General features: G+C 42.4%; 1 protein-coding gene across 7 annotated transcripts in view; it reads right to left on the bottom strand.

Moving 5' to 3' along the window:
* The window catches only part of Syt1 (Synaptotagmin 1), a 158,421-nt gene that overhangs the window by 74,433 nt on the left and 59,531 nt on the right, over nt 1-24,457 (bottom strand). For 4 of the 7 annotated variants that reach the window (XM_070101014.1, XM_070101012.1, XM_070101013.1 and 1 more), the window contains exons 4-9: nt 20,919-20,948; nt 13,844-13,981; nt 9,909-10,048; nt 4,420-4,515; nt 3,847-3,948; nt 124-216 (exon numbers count right to left, since the gene is read on the bottom strand). In XM_070101014.1, the coding sequence (XP_069957115.1) occupies nt 124-216; nt 3,847-3,948; nt 4,420-4,515; nt 9,909-10,048; nt 13,844-13,981; nt 20,919-20,948 (599 nt within the window). The remainder of the gene's footprint in view (nt 1-123; nt 217-3,846; nt 3,949-4,419; nt 4,516-9,908; nt 10,049-13,843; nt 13,982-20,918; nt 20,949-24,457) is intronic. The other 3 variants (XM_070101017.1, XM_070101016.1, XM_070101018.1) reach the window with 1 other exon arrangement.

Below are 24,457 nucleotides of genomic sequence, written 5' to 3' on the forward strand. Positions count from 1 at the left end.
ACACACACACACACACACACACACACACACACACACACACACACACACACACACACACACACACACACACACACACACATACACACACACACACACAAACAGTACAACAAACGAGTCAGTAACCTTGAAAGTAAACGTCTCGTTGAACACAGGATTGAGGGTCTTCCGATGAACCTTTGTTTCAAACTTTTTTTTTTTGTCTGGTAATAGATAGACCTGCAATAAAATAATCATATTAATATACATATATATATATATACATATTACGTCAAGTGTGATTTATAATTAATCTTGATGTTCTGGCTTCGAAATGTGACAGGTAATTTTAAGATAGCATTACGGATTTAAGTCTGGGAGGATGATGCGTCAACTGTTGTATTGTTGCGTTGATTGTCACCACTCAGATGTTGTAGTGTCAGTCACCACTCAGATGTTGTAGTGTCAGTCACCACTCAGATGTTGTAGTGTCAGTCACCACTCAGATGTTGTAGTGTCAGTCACCACTCAGATGTTGTAGTGTCAGTCACCACTCATGTTGTAGTGTCAGTCACCACTCAGATGTTGTAGTGTCAGTCACCACTCAGATGTTGTAGTGTCAGTCACCACTCAGATGTTGTAGTGTCAGTCACCACTCAGATGTTGTAGTGTCAGTCACCACTCAGATATTGTAGTGTCAGTCACCACTCAGATGTTGTAGTGTCAGTCACCACTCAGATGTTGTAGTGTCAGTCACCACTCAGATGTTGTAGTGTCAGTCACCACTCAGATGTTGTAGTGTCAGTCACCACTCAGATGTTGTAGTGTCAGTCACCACTCAGATGTTGTAGTGTCAGTCACCACTCAGAAGTTGTAGTGTCAGTCACCACTCAGATGTAGTGTCAGTCACCACTCAGATGTTGTAGTGTCAGTCACCACTCAGATGTTGTAGTGTCAGTCACCACTCAGATGTTGTAGTGTCAGTCACCACTCAGATGTTGTAGTGTCAGTCACCACTCAGATGTTGTAGTGTCAGTCACCACTCAGATGCTGTAGTGTCAGTCACCACTCAGATGTTGTAGTGTCAGTCACCACTCAGATGTTGTAGTGTCAGTCACCACTCAAGTACTGTACAGTCACAACGTCACCACTCAGATGTTGTAGTGTCAGTCACCACTCAGATGTTGTAGTGTCAGTCACCACTCAAGTACTGTACAGTCACAACGTCACCACTCAGATGTTGTAGTGTCAGTCACCACTCAAGTACTGTACAGTCACAACGTCACCACTCAGATGTTGTAGTGTCAGTCATCACTCAGATGTTGTAGTGTCAGTCACCACTCAGATGTTGTAGTGTCAGTCATCACTCAGATGTTGTAGTGTCAGTCACCACTCAGATGTTGTAGTGTCAGTCATCACTCAGATGTTGTAGTGTCAGTCACCACTCAGATGTTGTAGTGTCAGTCACCACTCAGATGTTGTAGTGTCAGTCACCACTCAGATGTTGTAGTGTCAGTCATCACTCAGATGTTGTAGTGTCAGTCATCACTCAGATGTTGTAGTGTCAGTCATCACTCAGATGTTGTAGTGTCAGTCATCACTCAAGTACTGTACAGTCACAACGTCACCACTCAGATGTTGTAGTGTCAGTCACCACTCAGATGTTGTAGTGTCAGTCATCACTCAGATGTTGTAGTGTCAGTCATCACTCAAGTACTGTACAGTCACAACGTCACCACTCAGATGTTGTAGTGTCAGTCATCACTCAGATGTTGTAGTGTCAGTCACCACTCAGATGTTGTAGTGTCAGTCATCACTCAGATGTTGTAGTGTCAGTCACCACTCAGATGTTGTAGTGTCAGTCATCACTCAGATGTTGTAGTGTCAGTCACCACTCAGATGTTGTAGTGTCAGTCACCACTCAGATGTTGTAGTGTCAGTCACCACTCATATGTTGTAGTGTCAGTCATCACTCAGATGTTGTAGTGTCAGTCATCACTCAGATGTTGTAGTGTCAGTCATCACTCAGATGTTGTAGTGTCAGTCATCACTCAAGTACTGTACAGTCACAACGTCACCACTCAGATGTTGTAGTGTCAGTCACCACTCAGATGTTGTAGTGTCAGTCATCACTCAGATGTTGTAGTGTCAGTCATCACTCAAGTACTGTACAGTCACAACGTCACCACTCAGATGTTGTAGTGTCAGTCACCACTCAGATGTTGTAGTGTCAGTCACCACTCAAGTACTGTACAGTCACAACGTCACCACTCAGATGTTGTAGTGTCAGTCACCACTCAGATGTTGTAGTGTCAGTCACCACTCAGATGTTGTAGTGTCAGTCACCACTCAGATGTTGTAGTGTCAGTCATCACTCAGATGTTGTAGTGTCAGTCACCACTCAAGTACTGTACAGTCACAACGTCACCACTCAGATGTTGTAGTGTCAGTCACCACTCAAGTACTGTACAGTCACAACGTCACCACTCAGATGTTGTAGTGTCAGTCACCACTCAAGTACTGTACAGTCACAACGTCACCACTCAGATGTTGTAGTGTCAGTCACCACTCAAGTACTGTACAGTCACAGCGTCACCACTCAGATGTTGTAGTGTCAGTCACCACTCAGATGTTGTAGTGTCAGTCATCACTCAAGTACTGTACAGTCACAACGTCACCACTCAGATGTTGTAGTGTCAGTCATCACTCAGATGTTGTAGTGTCAGTCACCACTCAAGTACTGTACAGTCACAGCGTCACCACTCAGATGTTGTAGTGTCAGTCACCACTCAAGTACTGTACAGTCACAACGTCACCACTCAGATGTAGTGTCAGTCACCACTCAGATGTTGTAGTGTCAGTCATCACTCAGATGTTGTAGTGTCAGTCACCACTCAAGTACTGTACAGTCACAACGTCACCACTCAGATGTTGTAGTGTCAGTCACCACTCAGATGTTGTAGTGTCAGTCACCACTCAGATGTTGTAGTGTCAGTCACCACTCAGATGTTGTAGTGTCAGTCATCACTCAGATGTTGTAGTGTCAGTCACCACTCAGATGTTGTAGTGTCAGTCACCACTCAGATGTTGTAGTGTCAGTCACCACTCAGATGTTGTAGTGTCAGTCACCACTCAGATGTTGTAGTGTCAGTCATCACTCAGATGTTGTAGTGTCAGTCACCACTCAAGTACTGTACAGTCACAACGTCACCACTCAGATGTTGTAGTGTCAGTCACCACTCAGATGTTGTAGTGTCAGTCACCACTCAGATGTTGTAGTGTCAGTCACCACTCAGATGTTGTAGTGTCAGTCACCACTCAGATGTTGTAGTGTCAGTCACCACTCAGATGTTGTAGTGTCAGTCACCACTCAGATATTGTAGTGTCAGTCACCACTCAAGTACTGTACAGTCACAACGTCACCACTCAGATGTTGTAGTGTCAATCACCACTCAGATGTTGTAGTGTCAGTCACCACTCAGATGTTGTAGTGTCAGTCACCACTCAGATGTTGTAGTGTCAGTCATCACTCAGATGTTGTAGTGTCAGTCATCACTCAAGTACTGTACAGTCACAACGTCACCACTCAGATGTTGTAGTGTCAGTCACCACTCAGATGTTGTAGTGTCAGTCACCACTCAGATGTTGTAGTGTCAGTCATCACTCAAGTACTGTACAGTCACAACGTCACCACTCAGATGTTGTAGTGTCAGTCACCACTCAGATGTTGTAGTGTCAGTCACCACTCAAGTACTGTACAGTCACAACGTCACCACTCAGATGTTGTAGTGTCAAGGAATGCCACTCGTCCAGTGCCAGGAGACACTGGGAATCACAGCAGCAGAAGCAGCTAGGGTAAACATCACCAACCTTGACATAAGGATCACTGGTACCACCCATGTCCAGCGCTGGTAGTTCCTCACACTGGATCGCTGTCACGCTGAGACTGTTAGAATTGAAGTCGTATTCCAGCTGCAAGACAACGAATATACACAAGAGTTACTGAAAATATACATGGAGGTATAGCTGCAGTTTTGTATAATGCAAAATATGATGCTGAGGATAACTAGTCTTAATTTCAAGGGGAAATGTTAAAGCCGTGGTGGTGATAGAAGGTCTGGGGTCAGGGAAGCGTTAATCCTGGGACCAGGGAAGAGTGCTTAATTGTCCACTTACTGAGGAATATATAGATAGTATAATAACCTATGTGACACATCAAGATATTAATGAAAATAAGATACAAAATATATTAAGCAAATTTCCTAAATGTGTGAATTGTAGATATAAATCCAGATGTACACCTGTTAACCCTTCTGGGGCATAGTTCCTATGCATTTTGTGTATCCATATACTCTTGCGGTACCATCCACAGGATGGACGTGTGTTGTACAATAAACTAGCAACTTAGGTGGCAAAATCCAAAAACAAAATCGAATCTCCTACCTTGAAATTAAGACGTCCTAGTTTTTCTTCGCTTTTCTTACTCTCTCCTTCCTCAGCCATGTCCTCAGCGTTCTCTGTCAGCTCCTCCATGTCAGCCTGGCCCATACACCGAGAAATACACACAAAAATAATCTGTATAAATCATGGTAATTAATACCGACAAATTGGTTTAAGATAATGTGGACAAACACTACTAAATATGGAAAAGGAGACATGTTTCGCCACATAGAGCCTTCATTAGTCCAGTACAAGGAAGAGTAGTGAAGATCTGGACGAGGTTGAGGTAATCAGTCCATCAGTCTTGATGGACTGATTATATCGACTCCAGGTCTAAATCTTCAAAATCTATGCTAGGTTAGTTCCATTTATTTTGAGTAAAAAAAAACCCAAACAGGCCAAAAATACAAATGTCTCAATTTTATAAACCAATTCAATGTTAAAAAATACAATACAAATTATCAGTAGCTAAACTGAATATTAACAACATTTACTTACCAAGACATTGCCATTGTTATTTTTTACTTATTATTCTTTTGGTACTTTAATTTGTGAATTTTATTTTGTCAATTTAAATCTAGTTATATTCTTGATCTTGTTAACAACATATATCAGACCCTAGTGCAATTGCAAGTACCATTTCAATTTGTATTTTTATATTATAAGTTTATATTATAATTCCTACTCTAAGATTGTTTTCATATCTTAGTGACTATATTGTGTGTGCAATTAGTGTATATTTCAATTATATTATTGTTCAAGGCCCTTAACTATCTTTTGCTAACTAGTACCAACTTCCTCATATATTTTTTTTTCTACTTTTTTTTTATTACTTTGCTACCTTAACTTGCATATTTTATGTTGTCAATTTAAATCTAGTTATACTCTAATTCTTGTAAACAACTTATATAAGACCTTAGTGCAATTACAATTAAGAGTCTTGTGCCTTTTTTATATTATTAGATTAAACTCAGTTGTACTATAGCTCATTCTAGCTCAATACATAGACTATACCAAAGTCATTATATTAGACCTTAGTGCAATTACTAGTGAGAGTCTGGTGCTATTTTTAATTTGTATTTTTATATTATTAGTTTATACCTAGTTGTACTTTAGTTCATTCCAGCACAACACACAGACAACATCAACTTCATTATGTGTAGTAGTGACTATACTCTACATGACCAAAATACTCTAGCTATATACTTGTCCAAACTTCCTACCACTACAGATATCAGTACTAGAACTCAACACACAACTCAGGATATAAATAACCATAATTTAAACCTAGAAGATGATTGATCACGTTGACCCTGATCTAAACCTCCATAATCTGACACCCAATCAAAACCTATTGGAAAGTAACTGCCTTTATTACACAGCATCACAAGCCACCACTATCCTAAACAATGCTAAAAGTCTATCAGTACTTAACTACAACATCAGGTCCTTAATCAAACACTATGATGACCTCCTAGCACTCCTTGAATCACTAAAGACACCCTTCTCCTGCATTATTCTTACTGAGACCTGGCTTAATTAAGCAGGACACAATAGATATCTACCCTCTACCAGGATACACAGCAATCCACAACTGCAGACCAAACCAAGTTGGGGGTGGTACTGCAGTCTATTACTCTAACCAACTATCTTGTATTAGCACCACTTGCTTTAGTAATGAATATGGAGAATACATTTTTGCTAATTTTACTGTAAAAAACCTTAAGACGCCTATAACAATCGGTGCCATTTACCGGATACCCCACACAAACATCCCAAATTTCAGTGAGAAACTAAAGGCACTAATAACAAACAGACAAATGAATAAGCACCACCTTCTCTTAGCTGGAGACTTCAACATCAACCTTGGCTTACTAGATGATCAGCCTGTAACTGATTTCATCAACAATATGAACAACACACTTCTCATACCAACAATAACTAAACCAACCAGGCTCACTGAAACAAGTGCAACCATAAGAGACCACATATGGACCAATATACTAGCCCCCCTTAAATCAGGGATAATCACAGATAGCACTACAGACCACTATCCAACCTTCCTCTTAACAAACATTAGTAAACCACCACTTGAATACAACAAAGTCTCATTTAGACTCCATGACGAGGCCTCAATAAGGAAGTTCACAGCTGACCTAGAGACTGTTGACTGGCCTACAGAATTCTCCGAGGCCAATGGTATTGATGACTGGACAGACATTTTTCTTAACAAATTACTTAGACTATACAACAAACATTGTCCTATAAAAACGAAACAGATCACAAACAAACGGCTTGGTTGCCCATGGCTAACCAGCACCATTCTGAAATCCATTGAAAGCCAAACAACTATACTACTCCAGTAGATTCACTGACACAAGAGGAGATATAAAAAAGACCTGGAAAACATTCTCTCAGATTCTAGGGACCCACAAACTGAAAAAAAACAAGAATATTGCCCTAACTAAACCTAATGAAACACCACTGCATCCCACTGACACAGCTAACAAGATAAACGACTTATTCTCAACCATAGGTTCTAATCTCGCCAATAAAATCCCACATACCAATGCCCATGCCGGGGACTACCTAGATGGGAATTTCCCAAATTCCTTCTATCTTTCTCCAACTGAGCCCATGGAAGTCACCGAGATTATAAAGTCACTTAAAAATAACTCAGGGAATCTGTCTCATGTCCCACCATTATTGTACAAGAGAGCGGCCCATGTTCTCTCGCATGTTATCTCATTACTTTTTAACAAGTCACTAGAAACTAGCACCTTCCCGAAACTACTCAAGACGGCAAGGGTTACACCAATACATAAAGGTGGTGACCCTACAGATTTAAACAACTATAGGCCAATATCAAACTTACCATTGCTATCCAAAATCTTTGAGAAACTCGTGCACAGGAGACTATATTCATTTATAACGGCACAAAACATACTCAACCCCTGCCAATTTGGATTCAGGAAAAATAAAAGCACTAATGATGCAATCATAAAAATGCTAGATCTGCTTTACACAGCATTGGAAAATAAGGAATATCCACTAGGAATTTTTATTGACCTAAGAAAAGCTTTTGACACAGTAGACCACGACATCCTACTCCACAAACTTGACCATTATGGTATAAGAGGCCATGCGCTTGCATATTTCAAATCTTACCTTACTAATAGGTATCAGTATGTCACCATTAAAGACACAGCATCAACAACACAGCCACTTGATACTGGAGTTCCGCAGGGAAGTGTCCTTGGTCCCCTGCTCTTCCTCATATACATCAATGATCTTCCAAACGTATCTCAACACCTGAACCCCATTCTCTTTGCTGACGACACGACTTATGTCATCTCTCACCCTAATCTTGCCACCCTCAACACCATGATAGCCAATAAACTTACGCTTAAAACTGACAAAACCTACTTCATTATGTTTGGTAGCAGAGCAGGAGATGCACAAATTAACATTAAGATCGACAACACTCTAATTGCCAGGCATAATGAGGGCAAATTCCTAGGCCTATACCTCGACAACAACCTGAACTTCAGCACCCATATCCAACACATAACCAAAAAAGTATCCAAAACGGTTGGGATCCTCTCCAAGATACGATACTACGTGCCGCAAACTGCCCTTCTCACACTTATATATCTTATATATCCATACCTCACCTATGCTATCTGTGCTTGGGGTTCAACTGCAGCAACACACCTAAAGCCAATAATAACCCAACAAAAAGCCGCAGTAAGAATAATCACTAAATCCCATCCCTGGCAACACCCCCCCCCCCACTCTTCATAGATCTAAACTTACTCCCTGTTCAGAACATCCACACTTACTACTGTGCAATCTACATCTACAGGACCTTAAATTCCAATATTAACCTTGACCTAAAGCGATTTCTTGATAGTTGCGACAGAACCCACAGGCACAACACCAGACACAAACATCTCTATGACATTCCCCGTGTCCGACTAAACCTTTAGAAAAATTCAATGTATGTCAAAGGCCCTAAAATCTGGAACACCCTACCTGAAAATTCTAAAACTGCAGACACATTCATCACCTTCAAAACTACCATCAGAAAACATCTTATCTCCCTGATACACCCCATCAACTAACTACACGAATACCACCTGGTGGTTAACACTTACACTCACTCACCCATTTGACCATAAAAAAATATCAATCTCAATCTCAAAATAATGAATCTTAACTAATCATAAGTTGGCCTGTGATACTCCAATACTGAAACTATGTATAGTGCCAAAACAAAAGCATTCACATTGCTAAACTCACAAACTAGTATTTAGTCACTTAGCCATAATGCCAACTTACCTCATAATTTTGTAATATTTTAAACTTAAGATTTAATTTAAGTCTGCCCGAAATGCCTAGCCATGCTAGGTGTTCTAGTGGTACACTCTGTAATTATTATTTTACTACATGTAAACCACACAATAACCAAATTCTGTAAACTCAGCATTGTAATCCTTATAGAGAATAAACTTTGAATTTGAATGAGTTAGAGAATCGAGATGACACGACTGTAAACAACACAGTGGACGTGAGCCGTTCAAACCCTTAGATGATGTGTTGAAACTAGTAAGCCAATACAAATTGTGACACTTACCTTGTTCTTGTAAGCAGATCCCATTACAAGTAGTGACGCTTACCTTGTTCTTGTAAGCAGATCCCTTTACAAGTAGTGACGCTTACTTTGTTCTTGTAAGCGGATCCCAGTACATGTAGTGACGCTTACCTTGTTCTTGTAAGCGGATCCCATTACAAGTAGTGACACTTACCTTGTTCTTCTAAGCGGATCCCAGTACATGTAGTGACACCTTGTTCTTGTAAGCAGATCCCAGTACATGTAGTGACACTTACCTTGTTCTTGTAAGCAGATCCCAGTACATGTAGTGACACTTACCTTGTTCTTGTAAGCAGATCCCATTACAAGTAGTGACACTTACCGTGTTCTTGTAAGCAGATCCCAGTACATGTAGTGACACTTACCTTGTTCTTGTAAGCAGATCCCAGTACATGTAGTGACACTTACCTTGTTCTTGTAAGCAGATCCCATTACACGTAGTGACACCTACCTTGTCCTTGTAAGCAGATCCCAGTACATGTAGTGACACTTACCTTGTTCTTGTAAGCAGATCCCATTACAAGTAGTGACACTTACCGTGTTCTTGTAAGCAGATCCCAGTACATGTAGTGACACTTACCTTGTTCTTATAAGCAGATCCCAGTACATGTAGTGACACTTACCTTGTTCTTGTAAGCAGATCCCATTACAAGTAGTGACACTTACCGTGTTCTTGTAAGCAGATCCCAGTACATGTAGTGACACTTACCTTGTTCTTGTAAGCAGATCCCAGTACATGTAGTGACACTTACCTTGTTCTTGTAAGCAGATCCCAGTACATGTAGTGACACTTACCCTGTTCTTGTAAGCAGATCCCATTACACGTAGTGACACCTACCTTGTCCTTGTAAGCAGATCCCAGTAGTTGTACAGACTTCATGTCTGCTCCCTTGCCATCTTTGCCCTTCTTGGTGCGTCTCTTCTTAAAGCATCGCCGGATACAGCAGAAGCAGATAGCCAGGATCACTATGCCAACACCTGCCAGAGAACACCTGCTTAGTAATAGAACTCCGCTTAACTGGCACTACAGTGGCATCTACTTAGTGCTTAAGGTAAAGTACCCTGTCATAACAACATAAGCATGACACACACACAACAACCCCAGCATCACACACAACAACCTCAGCATCACACACACAACAACCTCAGCATCACACACAACAACCTCAGCATCACACACACAACAACCTCAGCATCACACACAACAACCTAAGCATCACACACAAAAGAACCCCACCATCACACACAACAACCTCAGCATCACACACAACAACCTCAGCATCACACACAACAACCTCAGCATCACACACAACAACCTCAGCATCACACACAACCTCAGCATCACACAACAACCTCAGCATCACACACACAACAACCTCAGCATCACACACACAACAACCTCAGCATCACACACACAACAACCTCAGCATCACACACAACAACCTCAGCATCACACACACAACAACCTCAGCATCACACACAACAACCTCAGCATCACACACACAACAACCTCAGCATCACACACAACAACCTCAGCATCACACACAAAAGAACCCCACCATCACACACAACAACCTCAGCATCACACACAACAACCTCAGCATCACACACAACAACCTCAGCATCACACACAACAACCTCAGCATCACACACAACCTCAGCATCACACAACAACCTCAGCATCACACACACACAACAACCTCAGCATCACACACACAACAACCTCAGCATCACACACACAACAACCTCAGCATCACACACACAACAACCTCAGCATCACACACACAACAACCTCAGCATCACACACACAACAACCTCAGCATCACACACAACAACCTCAGCATCACACACACAACAACCTCAGCATCACACACACAACAACCTCAGCATCACTCAACAACCTCAGCATCACACACAACAACCTCAGCATCACACACAACAACCTCAGCATCACACACACAACAACCTCAGCATCACACACACAACAACCCCAGCATCACACACACAACAACCTCAGCATCACACACAACAACCTCAGCATCACACACAACAACCTCAGCATCACACACAACAACCTCAGCATCACACACAACAACCTCAGCATCACACACAACAACCTCAGCATCACACACACAACAACCCCAGCATCACACACAACAACCCCAGCATCACACACAACAACCTCAGCATCACACACAACAACCTCAGCATCACACACAACAACCTCAGCATCACACACAACAACCCCAGCATCACACACACAACAACCTCAGCATCACACACAACAACCTCAGCATCACACACACAACAACCTCAGCATCACACACAACAACCTCAGCATCACACACAACAACCTCAGCATCACACACAACCTCAGCATCACACACAACAACCCCAGCATCACACACAACAACCTCAGCATCACACACAACCCCAGCATCACACACAACAACCTCAGCATCACACACAACAACCTCAGCATCACACACAACAACCTCAGCATCACACACAACAACCTCAGCATCACACACAACCTCAGCATCACACAACAACCTCAGCATCACACACACAACAACCTCAGCATCACACACACAACAACCTCAGCATCACACACACAACAACCTCAGCATCACACACACAACAACCTCAGCATCACACACACAACAACCTCAGCATCACACACACAACAACCTCAGCATCACACACAACAACCTCAGCATCACACACACAACAACCTCAGCATCACACACACAACAACCTCAGCATCACACAACAACCTCAGCATCACACACAACAACCTCAGCATCACACACAACAACCTCAGCATCACACACACAACAACCTCAGCATCACACACACAACAACCCCAGCATCACACACACAACAACCTCAGCATCACACACAACAACCTCAGCATCACACACAACAACCTCAGCATCACACACAACAACCTCAGCATCACACACACAACAACCTCAGCAACACACACAACAACCTCAGCATCACACACAACAACCTCAGCATCACACACAACAACCTCAGCATCACACACAACAACCTCAGCATCACACACAACAACCTCAGCATCACACACACAACAACCCCAGCATCACACACAACAACCTCAGCATCACACACAACAACCTCAGCATCACACACAACAACCTCAGCATCACACACAACAACCTCAGCATCACACACAACAACCCCAGCATCACACACACAACAACCTCAGCATCACACACAACAACCTCAGCATCACACACACAACAACCTCAGCATCACACACAACAACCTCAGCATCACACACAACAACCTCAGCATCACACACAACAACCTCAGCATCACACACAACAACCCCAGCATCACACACAACAACCTCAGCATCACACACAACCCCAGCATCACACACAACAACCTCAGCATCACACACAACAACCTCAGCATCACACACAACAACCTCAGCATCACACACAACAACCTCAGCATCACACACAACAACCCCAGCATCACACACAACAACCTCAGCATCACACACAACAACCTCAGCATCACACACACAACAACCCCAGCATCACACACAACAACCCCAGCATCACACACAACAACCTCAGCATCACACACAACAACCTCAGCATCACACACAACAACCTCAGCATCACACACAACAACCCCAGCATCACACACACAACAACCTCAGCATCACACACAACAACCTCAGCATCACACACAACAACCTCAGCATCACACACAACAACCTCAGCATCACACACAACAACCTCAGCATCACACACAACAACCCCAGCATCACACACAACAACCTCAGCATCACACACAACAACCTCAGCATCACACACAACAACCTCAGCATCACACAAAACAACCTCAGCATCACACACAACAACCTCAGCATCACACACAACAACCCCAGCATCACACACAACAACCTCAGCATCACACACAACAACCCCAGCATCACACACAACAACCTCAGCATCACACACAACAACCTCAGCATCACACACAACAACCTCAGCGTCACACACAACAACCTCAGCATCACACACACAACAACCCCAGCATTACACACAACAACCCCAGCATCACACACACAACAACCCCAGCATCACACACAACTCCAGCATCACACACACAACAACCTCAGCATCACACACAACAACCTCAGCATCACACACAACAACCTCAGCATCACACACAACAACCTCAGCATCACACACAACAACCTCAGCATCACACACAACAACCCCAGCATCACACACACAACAACCTCAGCATCACACACAACAACCTCAGCATCACACACAACAACCTCAGCATCACACACAACAACCTCAGCATCACACACAACAACCCCAGCATCACACACAACAACCTCAGCATCACACACAACAACCCCAGCATCACACACAACAACCTCAGCATCACACACAACAACCTCAGCATCACACACAACAACCTCAGCGTCACACACAACAACCTCAGCATCACACACACAACAACCCCAGCATCACACACAACAACCTCAGCATCACACACAACAACCTCAGCATCACACACAACAACCTCAGCATCACACACAACAACCCCAGCATCACACACAACAACCCCAGCATCACACACAACAACCCCAGCATCACACACAACAACCCCAGCATCACACACAACAACCTCAGCATCACACACAGAACAACCCTAGCATCACACACAAGAACCTCAGCATCACATATACACAACATCCTCAACATGACGTACCCACAAGGATGGCTATGAGACCTTCCACTGGCATGCCCATCTTTTCAGCCAGCTTGCCAGCTGTCTCCATCATCTCCTCTTGTAACTTCTCTCCTGTTGACATGGTGGTAGCCGGAACTTCCTCCACTTCCGGCTCAGCTGTCAAGGGCATCAGAATGTCTTAACAACTTAATAACCCATCGTGTGGGTTCTAGTCATCCTATACCCATAGTGTGTGGTAGTTATCACATACCCATACAGTGTGTGGTAGTCATTATATACACAGTGTTGGTAGTAGTTCACCACATACCCACAGTGTGGGTGGTAGTCACCACGTACCCATAGTGTGGATGGTAGTCATCACATACCCACAGTGTGGGTGGTAGTCACCACGTACCCATAGTGTGGATGGTAGTCATCACATACCCACAGTGTGGGTGGTAGTCACCACGTACCCATAGTGTGGATGGTAGTCATCACATACACACAGTGTTGGTAGTAGTCATCACATACCCACAGTGTGGATGGTAGTCACCACGTACCCATAGTGTGGATGGTAGTCATCACATACCCACGGTGTTCGTGGGAGTCACCACGTACCCATAGTGTGGATGGTAGTCATCACATACCCACGGTGTTCGTGGGAGTCACCACATACCCATAGTGTGGATGGTAGTCATCACATACACACAGTGTTGGTAGTAGTCATCACATACCCACAGTGTGGATGGTAGTCACCACGTACCCATAGTGTGGATGGTAGTCATCACATACCCACGGTGTTCGTGGGAGTCACCACATACCCATAGTGTGGATGGTAGTCATCACATACCCACAGTGTGGGTATGTGATGACTACCATACCTACCATCATACACACTATCAAAGATACCAGTTTTAGTGGCACTGATCGTCAAAGATACCAGTCTTAGTGACACTGTCCGTCATGGATACCAGTCTTAGTGACACTGTCCGTCATGGATACCAGTCTTAGTGACACTGTCCGTCATGGATACCAGTCTTAGTGACACTGTCCGTAACGGATACCAGTCTTAGTGACACTGTCCGTCATGGATACCAGTCTTAGTGACACTGTCCGTAACGGATACCAGTCTTAGTGACACTGTCCGTAACGGATACCAGTCTTAGTGAAACTGTCCGTCATGGATACCAGTCTTAGTGACACTGTCCGTAACGGATACCAGTCTTAGTGAAACTGTCCGTCATGGATACCAGTCTTAGTGACACTGTCCGTAACGGATACCAGTCTTAGTGACACTGTCCGTCATGGATACCAGTCTTAGTGACACTGTCCGTAACGGATACCAGTCTTAGTGACACTGTCCGTAACGGATACCAGTCTTAGTGAAACTGTCCGTCATGGATACCAGTCTTAGTGACACTGTCCGTAACGGATACCAGTCTTAGTGAAACTGTCCGTCATGGATACCAGTCTTAGTGACACTGTCCGTAACGGATACCAGTCTTAGTGAAACTGTCCGTCATGGATACCAGTCTTAGTGACACTGTCCGCCACGGATACCAGTCTTAGTGACACTGTCCGCCACGGATACCAGTCTTAGTGACACTGTCCGTAACGGATACCAGTCTTAGTGACACTGTCCGCCACGGATACCAGTCTTAGTGACACTGTCCGTAACGGATACCAGTCTTAGTGACACTGTCCGTAACGGATACCAGTCTTAGTGAAACTGTCCGTCATGGATACCAGTCTTAGTGACACTGTCCGTAACGGATACCAGTCTTAGTGACACTGTCCGTCAGGTAATGAAGGATGAGTCAGGATAAGTCCCACTAAAGTAGGGTAGGATAAGGCACCAAACACCATGTGCAGTATATATATATATATATATATATATATATATATATATATATATATATATATATATATATATATATAATCTTACAAATTAAATAAATAGTAATATCGTAACCATAATGCATGAGTGGAATAAAAAGAGAAGGAATAGTCAGTGCAATAACGAAAAAATATCAATAAAAAACAATAAAGACCATGCAGATAATAAATGGAATAAATATTTATATAAACAAGACACAAACGATAAATAAAACAAGTCTGCAAAATGCTAATAAAAACGGTATGAGGAGGAAGACATGGAATTGGAATTGTTAGTATTACTATCGAGAGGCTGGCAGAGTTCTCCAGTAGTAGGGGGAAGCAAGTCACCAAGTGATGGCACAAGTCACCAAGTGATGGCACAAGTCACCAAGTGATGGCACAAGTCACCAAGTGATGGCACAAGTCACCAAGTGATGGCACCAAGCTATGCTTGTAACCAACTCTCACCAGAACCCACCCCTCTTAGGCACTCTCCTATGCACTGAGGCACCCAAGACTACCTCATCTTTACACTCCAATTAGAGACGTGTTTCAAGACTCTGAGGAAGTATCAGTCTTGTCACTTGTTCTTCTTATGGAAGGTTGGTCCTGCATACCGGTGTGTGCGTGTGTCTGTTCACTGATCTATCGGTGTTGAACTTTAACCCAAGTGACTTCCCTCTCTCTCTCTCTCCAAGCTTCAGAAAGCTGAGTGACTCTCAACTCTCAACTTCACAAAGTCAAGTGATTCTGAAGTCTTTTTAAGCGTTAAAATGCCACGTGTATATACAGTCTCTTCAAGCTTCCACAAGCCATATATATCTAGTCTCTTCAAGCTTCCACAAGCCATATATATCTAGTCTCTTCAAGCTTCCACAAGCCATATATATCTACAGTCTCTTCAAGCTTCCACAAGCCATATATATCTAGTCTCTTCAAGCTTCCACAAGCCATATATATCTAGTCTCTTCAAGCTTCCACAAGCCATATATATATCTACAGTCTCTTCAAGCTTCCACAAGCCATATATATCTAGTCTCTTCAAGCTTCCACAAGCCATATATATCTAGTCTCTTCAAGCTTCCACAAGCCATATATATCTAGTCTCTTCAAGCTTCCACAAGCCATATATATCTAGTCTCTTCAAGCTTCCACAAGCCATATATATCTAGTCTCTTCAAGCTTCCACAAGCCATATATATCTAGTCTCTTCAAGCTTCCACAAGCCATATATATCTAGTCTCTTCAAGCTTCCACAAGCCATATATATCTTGTCTCTTCAAGCTTCCACAAGCCATATATATCTAGTCTCTTCAAGCTTCCACAAGCCATATATATCTAGTCTCTTCAAGCTTCCACAAGCCATATATATCTAGAGTCCCCCAAGCTTCAACAACCCATGTATATCTATAGTGTCTTTAAGCTTCAAAGAGCCAAGTAGATCTGGAGACTCTTCAAACTGTAATGCTCGCCAGCGTAGCTTCAACTGCTAGTCTGCAGGATTCCCCAAGTCTTGAAGTTCCTTAATGGCTCAACAACAAACTTCAAGGCTTCAGATACTGAAACTAAAGTTCTTAACCTTGCAGATCATGAATTTCTCAAAGATCTTCAACTTCGAGTCTTGAATTTCCAGCAATTCGTGAAACTTCACCTCTTGAGAGTCCAGAAGTTACTGAAGTTTGGTATGACGAATTTCCATAAGTTTTAAGGGGCACGTCAGTCCCCCTCTCGTCTAATAATATACTTTTCCACTATAATCTACCCTATCCATAATTACTATCACATTTGCTTTGTCTGTTTCCAGGATCTTTACTTAATTCATGGTATGTTAAGTTATACCACGAATTAAGTCAAGATCCTGGACTTCACCTTACGAAACCGACACAGTAAATGTGATAGTAATTATGGACAAGGTAGATTATAGTGGAAAAAATAAACATGATATTAGGAGACATGGAAACTCACGCGCCTCATCAAGTTTTCAAAATCGGAAACTCTAAAATGAAGATTTTGACTTTGAAGAAGTTCGTCGGATACCACACGTTTCTGAGACGTGTACATCCTCAAGTTATCTTTCTATTGCCTTCAGTAAACGATCCAAGTGGGACCAAAACGTCGTGGTAAGCTCCTCTCTCCTGTGAGCGGGTTATTTGTGTATTGTTCCAGTCACGGTGTTGTGACTGTTTTCTTTTATGAGCATCCCAGGATATATACCCTAAGAGGTATATTTCTCTCAACGTATATACACTGGGAGTATACTTTAATCCCTATTTTAGGTATTACAGTATTCTTGTCTGGTGGTCAAGAGGTCACTGCGGAGCCTTAATGATCCCCATTAACCAACCATTAACCATTCCTATAATTTTTGAGAATCCTAGAGGTTGGAAGACCTAAATTTACTGAAAACCGTGAAGTGATTATCTTCTCGTAATTTCTGGAGTGACGTGCAGCTTTCTGGCGATATTCCAAGCATCCTGACTCTCTATATATCTTTCTGTATATATTAAGTTCATTCAGGTATATGCAAATACAGTTACATAGGTTGTCATACACAGCAGCATATTTTGAGAACATGGGATAACCCAAAAAAGTCAGATAACGTGACTTATTTCCATTGGGGTCCTATCCAAAGTTCAGTAAGGATAACTATATCAAAGGCTCTCAACATCAGAATCTCTCTAGTCTTCATGAGCTCCGGAGACCTCGAAGCTGTAGATTACGAATCTTCAGGGAATTCAAGAGCTTTGGCAATCGGCAGTGCTCTCAAGACCTGCAGGCATTTAACGAGCGATTATATGAGCTCTTATGAATAAGGAAGCTTTACAAGAGTTTCATGAACTGTGAGACGTTGAAGCTCTTGCCTTATCTAGGCTCGAATGTCGTTATGTACATAAATTACGCCAGTATGAGCAGGTAAGTCTCTGGCATGTTAGTAGCAGCAGGTAAGTCTCTGGCATGTTAGTAGCAGCAGGCAAGTCTCTGGCATGTTAGTAGCAGCAGGTAAGTCTCTGGCATGTTAGTAGCAGCAGGTAAGTCTCTGGCATGTTAGTAGCAGCAGGTAAGTCTCTGGGATGTTAGTAGCAGCAGGCAAGTCTCTGGCATGTTAGTAGCAGCAGGTAAGTCTCTGGCATGTTAGTAGCAGCAGGTAAGTCTCTGGCATGTTAGTAGCAGCAGGTAAGTCTCTGGCATGTTAGTAGCAGCAGGTAAGTCTCTGGCATGTTAGTAGCAGCAGGTAAGTCTCTGGCATGTTAGTAGCAGCAGGTAAGTCTCTGGCATGTTAGTAGCAGCAGGTAAGTCTCTGGCATGTTAGTAGCAGCAGGTAAGTCTCTGGCATGTTAGTAGCAGCAGGTAAGTCTCTGGCATGTTAGTAGCAGCAGGTAAGTCTCTGGCATGTTAGTAGCAGCAGGTAAGTCTCTGGCATGTTAGTAGCAGCAGGTAAGTCTCTGGCATGTTAGTAGCAGCAGGTAAGTCTCTGGCATGTTAGTAGCAGCAGGTAAGTCTCTGGCATGTTAGTAGCAGCAGGTAAGTCTCTGGCATGTTAGTAGCAGCAGGTAAGTCTCTGGCATGTTAGTAGCAGCAGGTAAGTCTCTGGCATGTTAGTAGCAGCAGGTAAGTCTCTGGCATGTTAGTAGCAGCAGGTAAGTCTCTGGCATGTTAGTAGCAGCAGGTAAGTCTCTGGCATGTTAGTAGCAGCAGGTAAGTCTCTGGCATGTTAGTAGCAGCAGGTAAGTCTCTGGCATGTTAGTAGTAGCAGGTAAGTCTGTGACATCTTCAAGAGAACACACAGTCTTGAAGACCTAATATTAACACCCACACAGGGACAACTGCGTAATGCAAATCGCAAACAGGCGATCTTAACAGTGCAAAACAAGCACCTGGAGATACAGATCTTTAGTTCTAGATCTTTCGCACTCTCGTGCGTCGTCAGGAGCTATGTAATGTTGCAATACAGCAACAGATAGGAGGGGAAAATTATCTGAGGCAAGGCAGTGGGTATCAACGGGAGCCCATGTGACATGGACTTCCACTGATACCTTCTGTCTTGCCTCAGAGAATTTCCCCTTCTATCTTTTACTGTCTTGCAACACTGCATAGCTCCTGACGACGCACGAGAGTGCGAAAGATCTAGAGCTAAAGATTTCCATCCCCATGTGGCTTGTTCTACAGGAACAACTGTGTTTGAGAAGCGGCACTAACAAACACAAAAATGATCCCAGCTATAAACCAATACCCAAGAACCCTCCTAGCCTGGGACCCTCCCCAACCAGGAACCCACACCCAGGCGGTCCCATCTAGGGACTTGTCGGCTCTCAGCAGACAGGTAGCTGAATGAGGCAAAGCTGTCAGCATCAGCAACAGCATGCCGAATCTCTCGAGGAAGGAAGAAAATGCCAGTAAGTGAAGCCAAAAGGCGTCTTGATGCATATATAAAATACATCTTATGTGGAGATGGGCGAGCGAGTGAGAGGTTCACACCTCACCAAGCCACAGTGCTGACACTTATTGAGTGACAATCACCAGGGCGAGCGAGTGAGAGGTTCACACCTCACCAACCCACAGTGCTAACACTTATTGAGTGACAATCACCAGGGTGAGCGAGTGAGAGGTTCACACCTCACCAACCCACAGTGCTAACACTTATTGAGTGACAATCACCAGAGCAAGCGAGTGAGAGGTTCACACCTCACCAACCCACAGAGCTAACACTTATTGAGTGACAATCACCAGGGTGAGCGAGTGAGAGGTTCACACCTCACCAACCCACAGTGCTAACACTTATTGAGTGACAATCACCAGAGCAAGCGAGTGAGAGGTTCACACCTCACCAACCCACAATGCTGACACTGAGTGACAATTACCAGAGTTCCTTACTAGCCCCCCTAGCTCAGTTTCAGCAACACAGGTGAAAGAGAAGTGCCAGGTTGGACAAGCAAGGCACATGTTCCCAGTAAGGGTGAGCCAGGTATGTCAGTTAATATCACTCACTGCCCACACCGCACACAAAATGCTGAGTACTGCCACAAAATGCTGAGTACTGCCACAAAATGCTGAGTACTGTCACAAGATGCTAAGTACTGCCACAAAATGCCGAATACTGTCACAAGATGCTGAGTACTGTCAAAAGATCGAGCAATTAGTAGAATGAGTGTAAGGAGCGTGTCAGAGGGAGAGGTAAGAGAGAAGTATGAGCGCAACACACACACCACTTCCCCCTTCACTAACCCTCGTTACTCACCACTGGCCTCCGTCACTGCCATCGTCGCTTCTTACCCAGAAAAAATAAACAGAAAATAAGTGAGTTATACCTAAAATCCTTCAGACCAGTAAGTACGTACACACACACATGCAATATACATATATGCATATATATATATATATATATATATATATATATATATATATATATATATATATATATATATATATATATATATATATATATATATATATATATATATATATATATATATCGTGCCGAATAGGCAGAACTTGCGATCTTGGCTTAAATAGCAACGTTCATCTTGCCATATAGGACAAGTGAAAATTTGTATATGCAATAATTTCGCCAAAATCATTCTAAACCTAACGAAAAAAATATATTTCACTGTGTTTGTTTAGTATTAAATTATTGTAAACAAATCTAAAATATATTTAGTTGGGTTAGGCTAAAATAAATTATTATTGTTATAATAAGGTTAGGTAAGTTTTCTAAGATTCTTTTGGTGCAAAATTAAAATTTTTTACATTAACATTAATGAAAAAAATATCTCTTGAAACGTACATGAGAAATTTTTAGAAAGGACTTAATATTAAATGTGTTCTTGCTAATTGACCAGTTTTACATATTCGGCACGACATATATATATATATATATATATATATATATATATATATATATATATATATATATATATATATATATATATATATATATATATATATACCTCTAAGGTCCTCTTCTGAAGATACAAAGTACACTGTACACAGTATAGTAAGAACACATCCTCACCATTGTATAGAGTGATGACAATGGGTATTATGTCGTTATAAGAGACACCGGAAGCCGTACGTAAAGTCACGTGAAAAATAATTGTTTTCTCTTGATAAATGGTCCACTGTTAGAAGATCCTGGCTAAAAGAAGGTGAGGTGCTGGAATAAATGCTCATAGGGTGAATATCAGAATTACATCTGGCCACCAACGTCTCGCTGACACGCTGAAATTTGGTTAGGAATTGAGGGAGAACAGAAATGATCCAAATGGATCATTTTTATTCGATCTCAATAATCTCAAACATCGCCTAGGGCAGAAAAATGAAATTTTCAGGCGGATCAAAAGAGGTTAGAACCATCTAGCAGGTCAATACGCACACATTAAGAGGCAATTTAAAAGAGAGATAAGCAAAGCTAAACGGGACTATAACTTAAGTGGATTTATCCCTTTGTAACTATAATCCAGTTTTGTGTTCTGGAGTCGGCGTCTGGATGACACAGATCAAAATGAAGTTAGAAAGGAAAAAAATGATTGAATCCACACTTACGTGTTCCTTAACAAATATAAACTTCTAATGACGTTGGGAGAGTATTATTATAATTATGGGGAGAGCTAAATCCGTAGAATTATACAGCGCATGGGGGAAAGGAAGGTATTCAGGCTCAATTCAGGGAACCAGAGCAGAGATCCAATTCCCTAGATCAAGAGCCCCTCACCACCGTCAAGGACCCTACCTGGAGGGGTGATGTTGGTAGAATTACCGACAATATGCTAGTTAAACGAACACAAGTTCAACTAATACGATAGTGTATTCTGGTCAAAACAATAATCCCCGCTATCACATAGCTGCTAGTATTACTAGTATACTATTATTACCATAATCGCTACATCTACTAGTACTATCTACAATAATTATATGTTTTGTACCGCTAAAACGTAGATATACTCTCTGTGTCACTGTACTCTTTGTAACGGCTTGACAAAGCTCCTGGAGAGCGAAACGTTGCCACAATAAAATATCGCATTAGTTGCACTTGTGTCCTTTTACGTAACAAAATTACAACTTGTCAAAAAGACACTGAAATAGATGGTAAGTGTGAGCTTCGCCGTGTGAACACCTGAGAGCCGCACCTCACCTTATAGCCAGGACCACCTAACAGGCGACCAGGCCATCACCTGGTCAACAAACTAGACACTTGTGTAACACCAGGTTATCTTTATGGTGAAGATCAGGAGATTGTCGGTTCTCTGAACCATTTATCTGCATACCCGGTTCACACTGAGTGTACAGTTGATTTTACATACTGTGTGATGGCTCCTACAGTAAGGTAGACTCCAGGCTAAGGGAATGATTACCTCAAACTCTTCTTCGTCTTCAAACTTTCTTCTCTGTATTGGACTGATGACGTTACTGGTTAGCGAAACGTTTCCACAATAATGATACCCATAACTGTCTCACATATCCAGTTCACTCGGCCTGGTAGGCAACAATCTCGCATCACACTCTGAGTGTCCGTGGTTCGATCCCCGGAAAAGGTGGAAACAATGGGCGTGTTTCCTTAAGACACCTGCTGTCCCTGTTCACCTATTAGTAAGTTAGGTAACTAGGTGTTAGTGGACTGGTGTGGGTCGCATCCTGGGGACAAAACTGACCTAATTTGCGGGAAATGCTCATCATAACAAGGGACTTTCTATATAGTAGTATGTCACTGATGTCAGCTATGGTCTGTATACCTTGTACATGTACGTGTACAAATAAAGATTATTATTATTATTATTATTATTATTATTATTATTATTATTATTATTATTATACCCTTGAAGAGAGATACCTGGGTAGCTAATCTATAACTAACTGTTATTTTTTGCAGTTTAAAATTAAGTTTAGTGGCCCTGGTTTGAGCTTATCAATGACCTATTAGGTTTAGACAGGTGAGCCAACACCAGCACATATTTATCAGACAACGTTTCAGTCCTGGAAACTTGACCACACCCCACTCTACGTGTTGTACGTGATCAAGGTCCCAGGACCGAAACGTTTTCTGATAAATATGTGCTGGTGTTCTCAGGTATCTTTCTAAACTAACTTGTCGGTATCTATTACCAAGGTTTATACCAAATATCAACCTGGTTTAAGCAACAGAGACAGGTATATATTATGCCTATGGAGAAGGGACCCATGCAATGGTAGGCGAAACAACTTACTCAACCCAACCTAACCTTACCTAACCCAACCTAACCTAACCCAACCTAACCTAACCCAACCTAACCGTACCAAACCTAACCTAACCCAACCTAACCTTACCAAACCTAACCTAACCCAACCTAACCTTACCAAACCTAACCTAACCTAACCTAACCCAACCAAACCTAACCTAACTTAACCTAACCTAACCCAACCAAACCTAACCTAACTTAACCTAACCTAACCTAACCCAACCTAACCTTACCAAATCTAACCTAACCTAACCAAACCTAACCTAACCTAACTTAACCTAACCCAACCAAACCTAACCTAACTGAACCTAAGCTAACCCAACCTAACCTAACCCAACCTAACCTAACCAAGCCAAACCTAACCTAACCCAACCTAACCTAACCCAACCTAACCTAACCAAACCTAACCTAACCTAACCTAACCTAACCCAACCTAACCTAACCAAACCAAACCTAACCTAACCTAACCTAACCCAACCAAACCTAACCTAACCTAACCCAACCTAACCTAACCGCAACCTAACCTAACCAAACCTAACCTAACCAAACCTAACCTAACCCAACC

This window comes from Cherax quadricarinatus, chromosome 75 (assembly GCF_038502225.1).
Source record: "Cherax quadricarinatus isolate ZL_2023a chromosome 75, ASM3850222v1, whole genome shotgun sequence".
Taxonomy (NCBI): Eukaryota; Metazoa; Arthropoda; class Malacostraca; order Decapoda; family Parastacidae; genus Cherax; species Cherax quadricarinatus.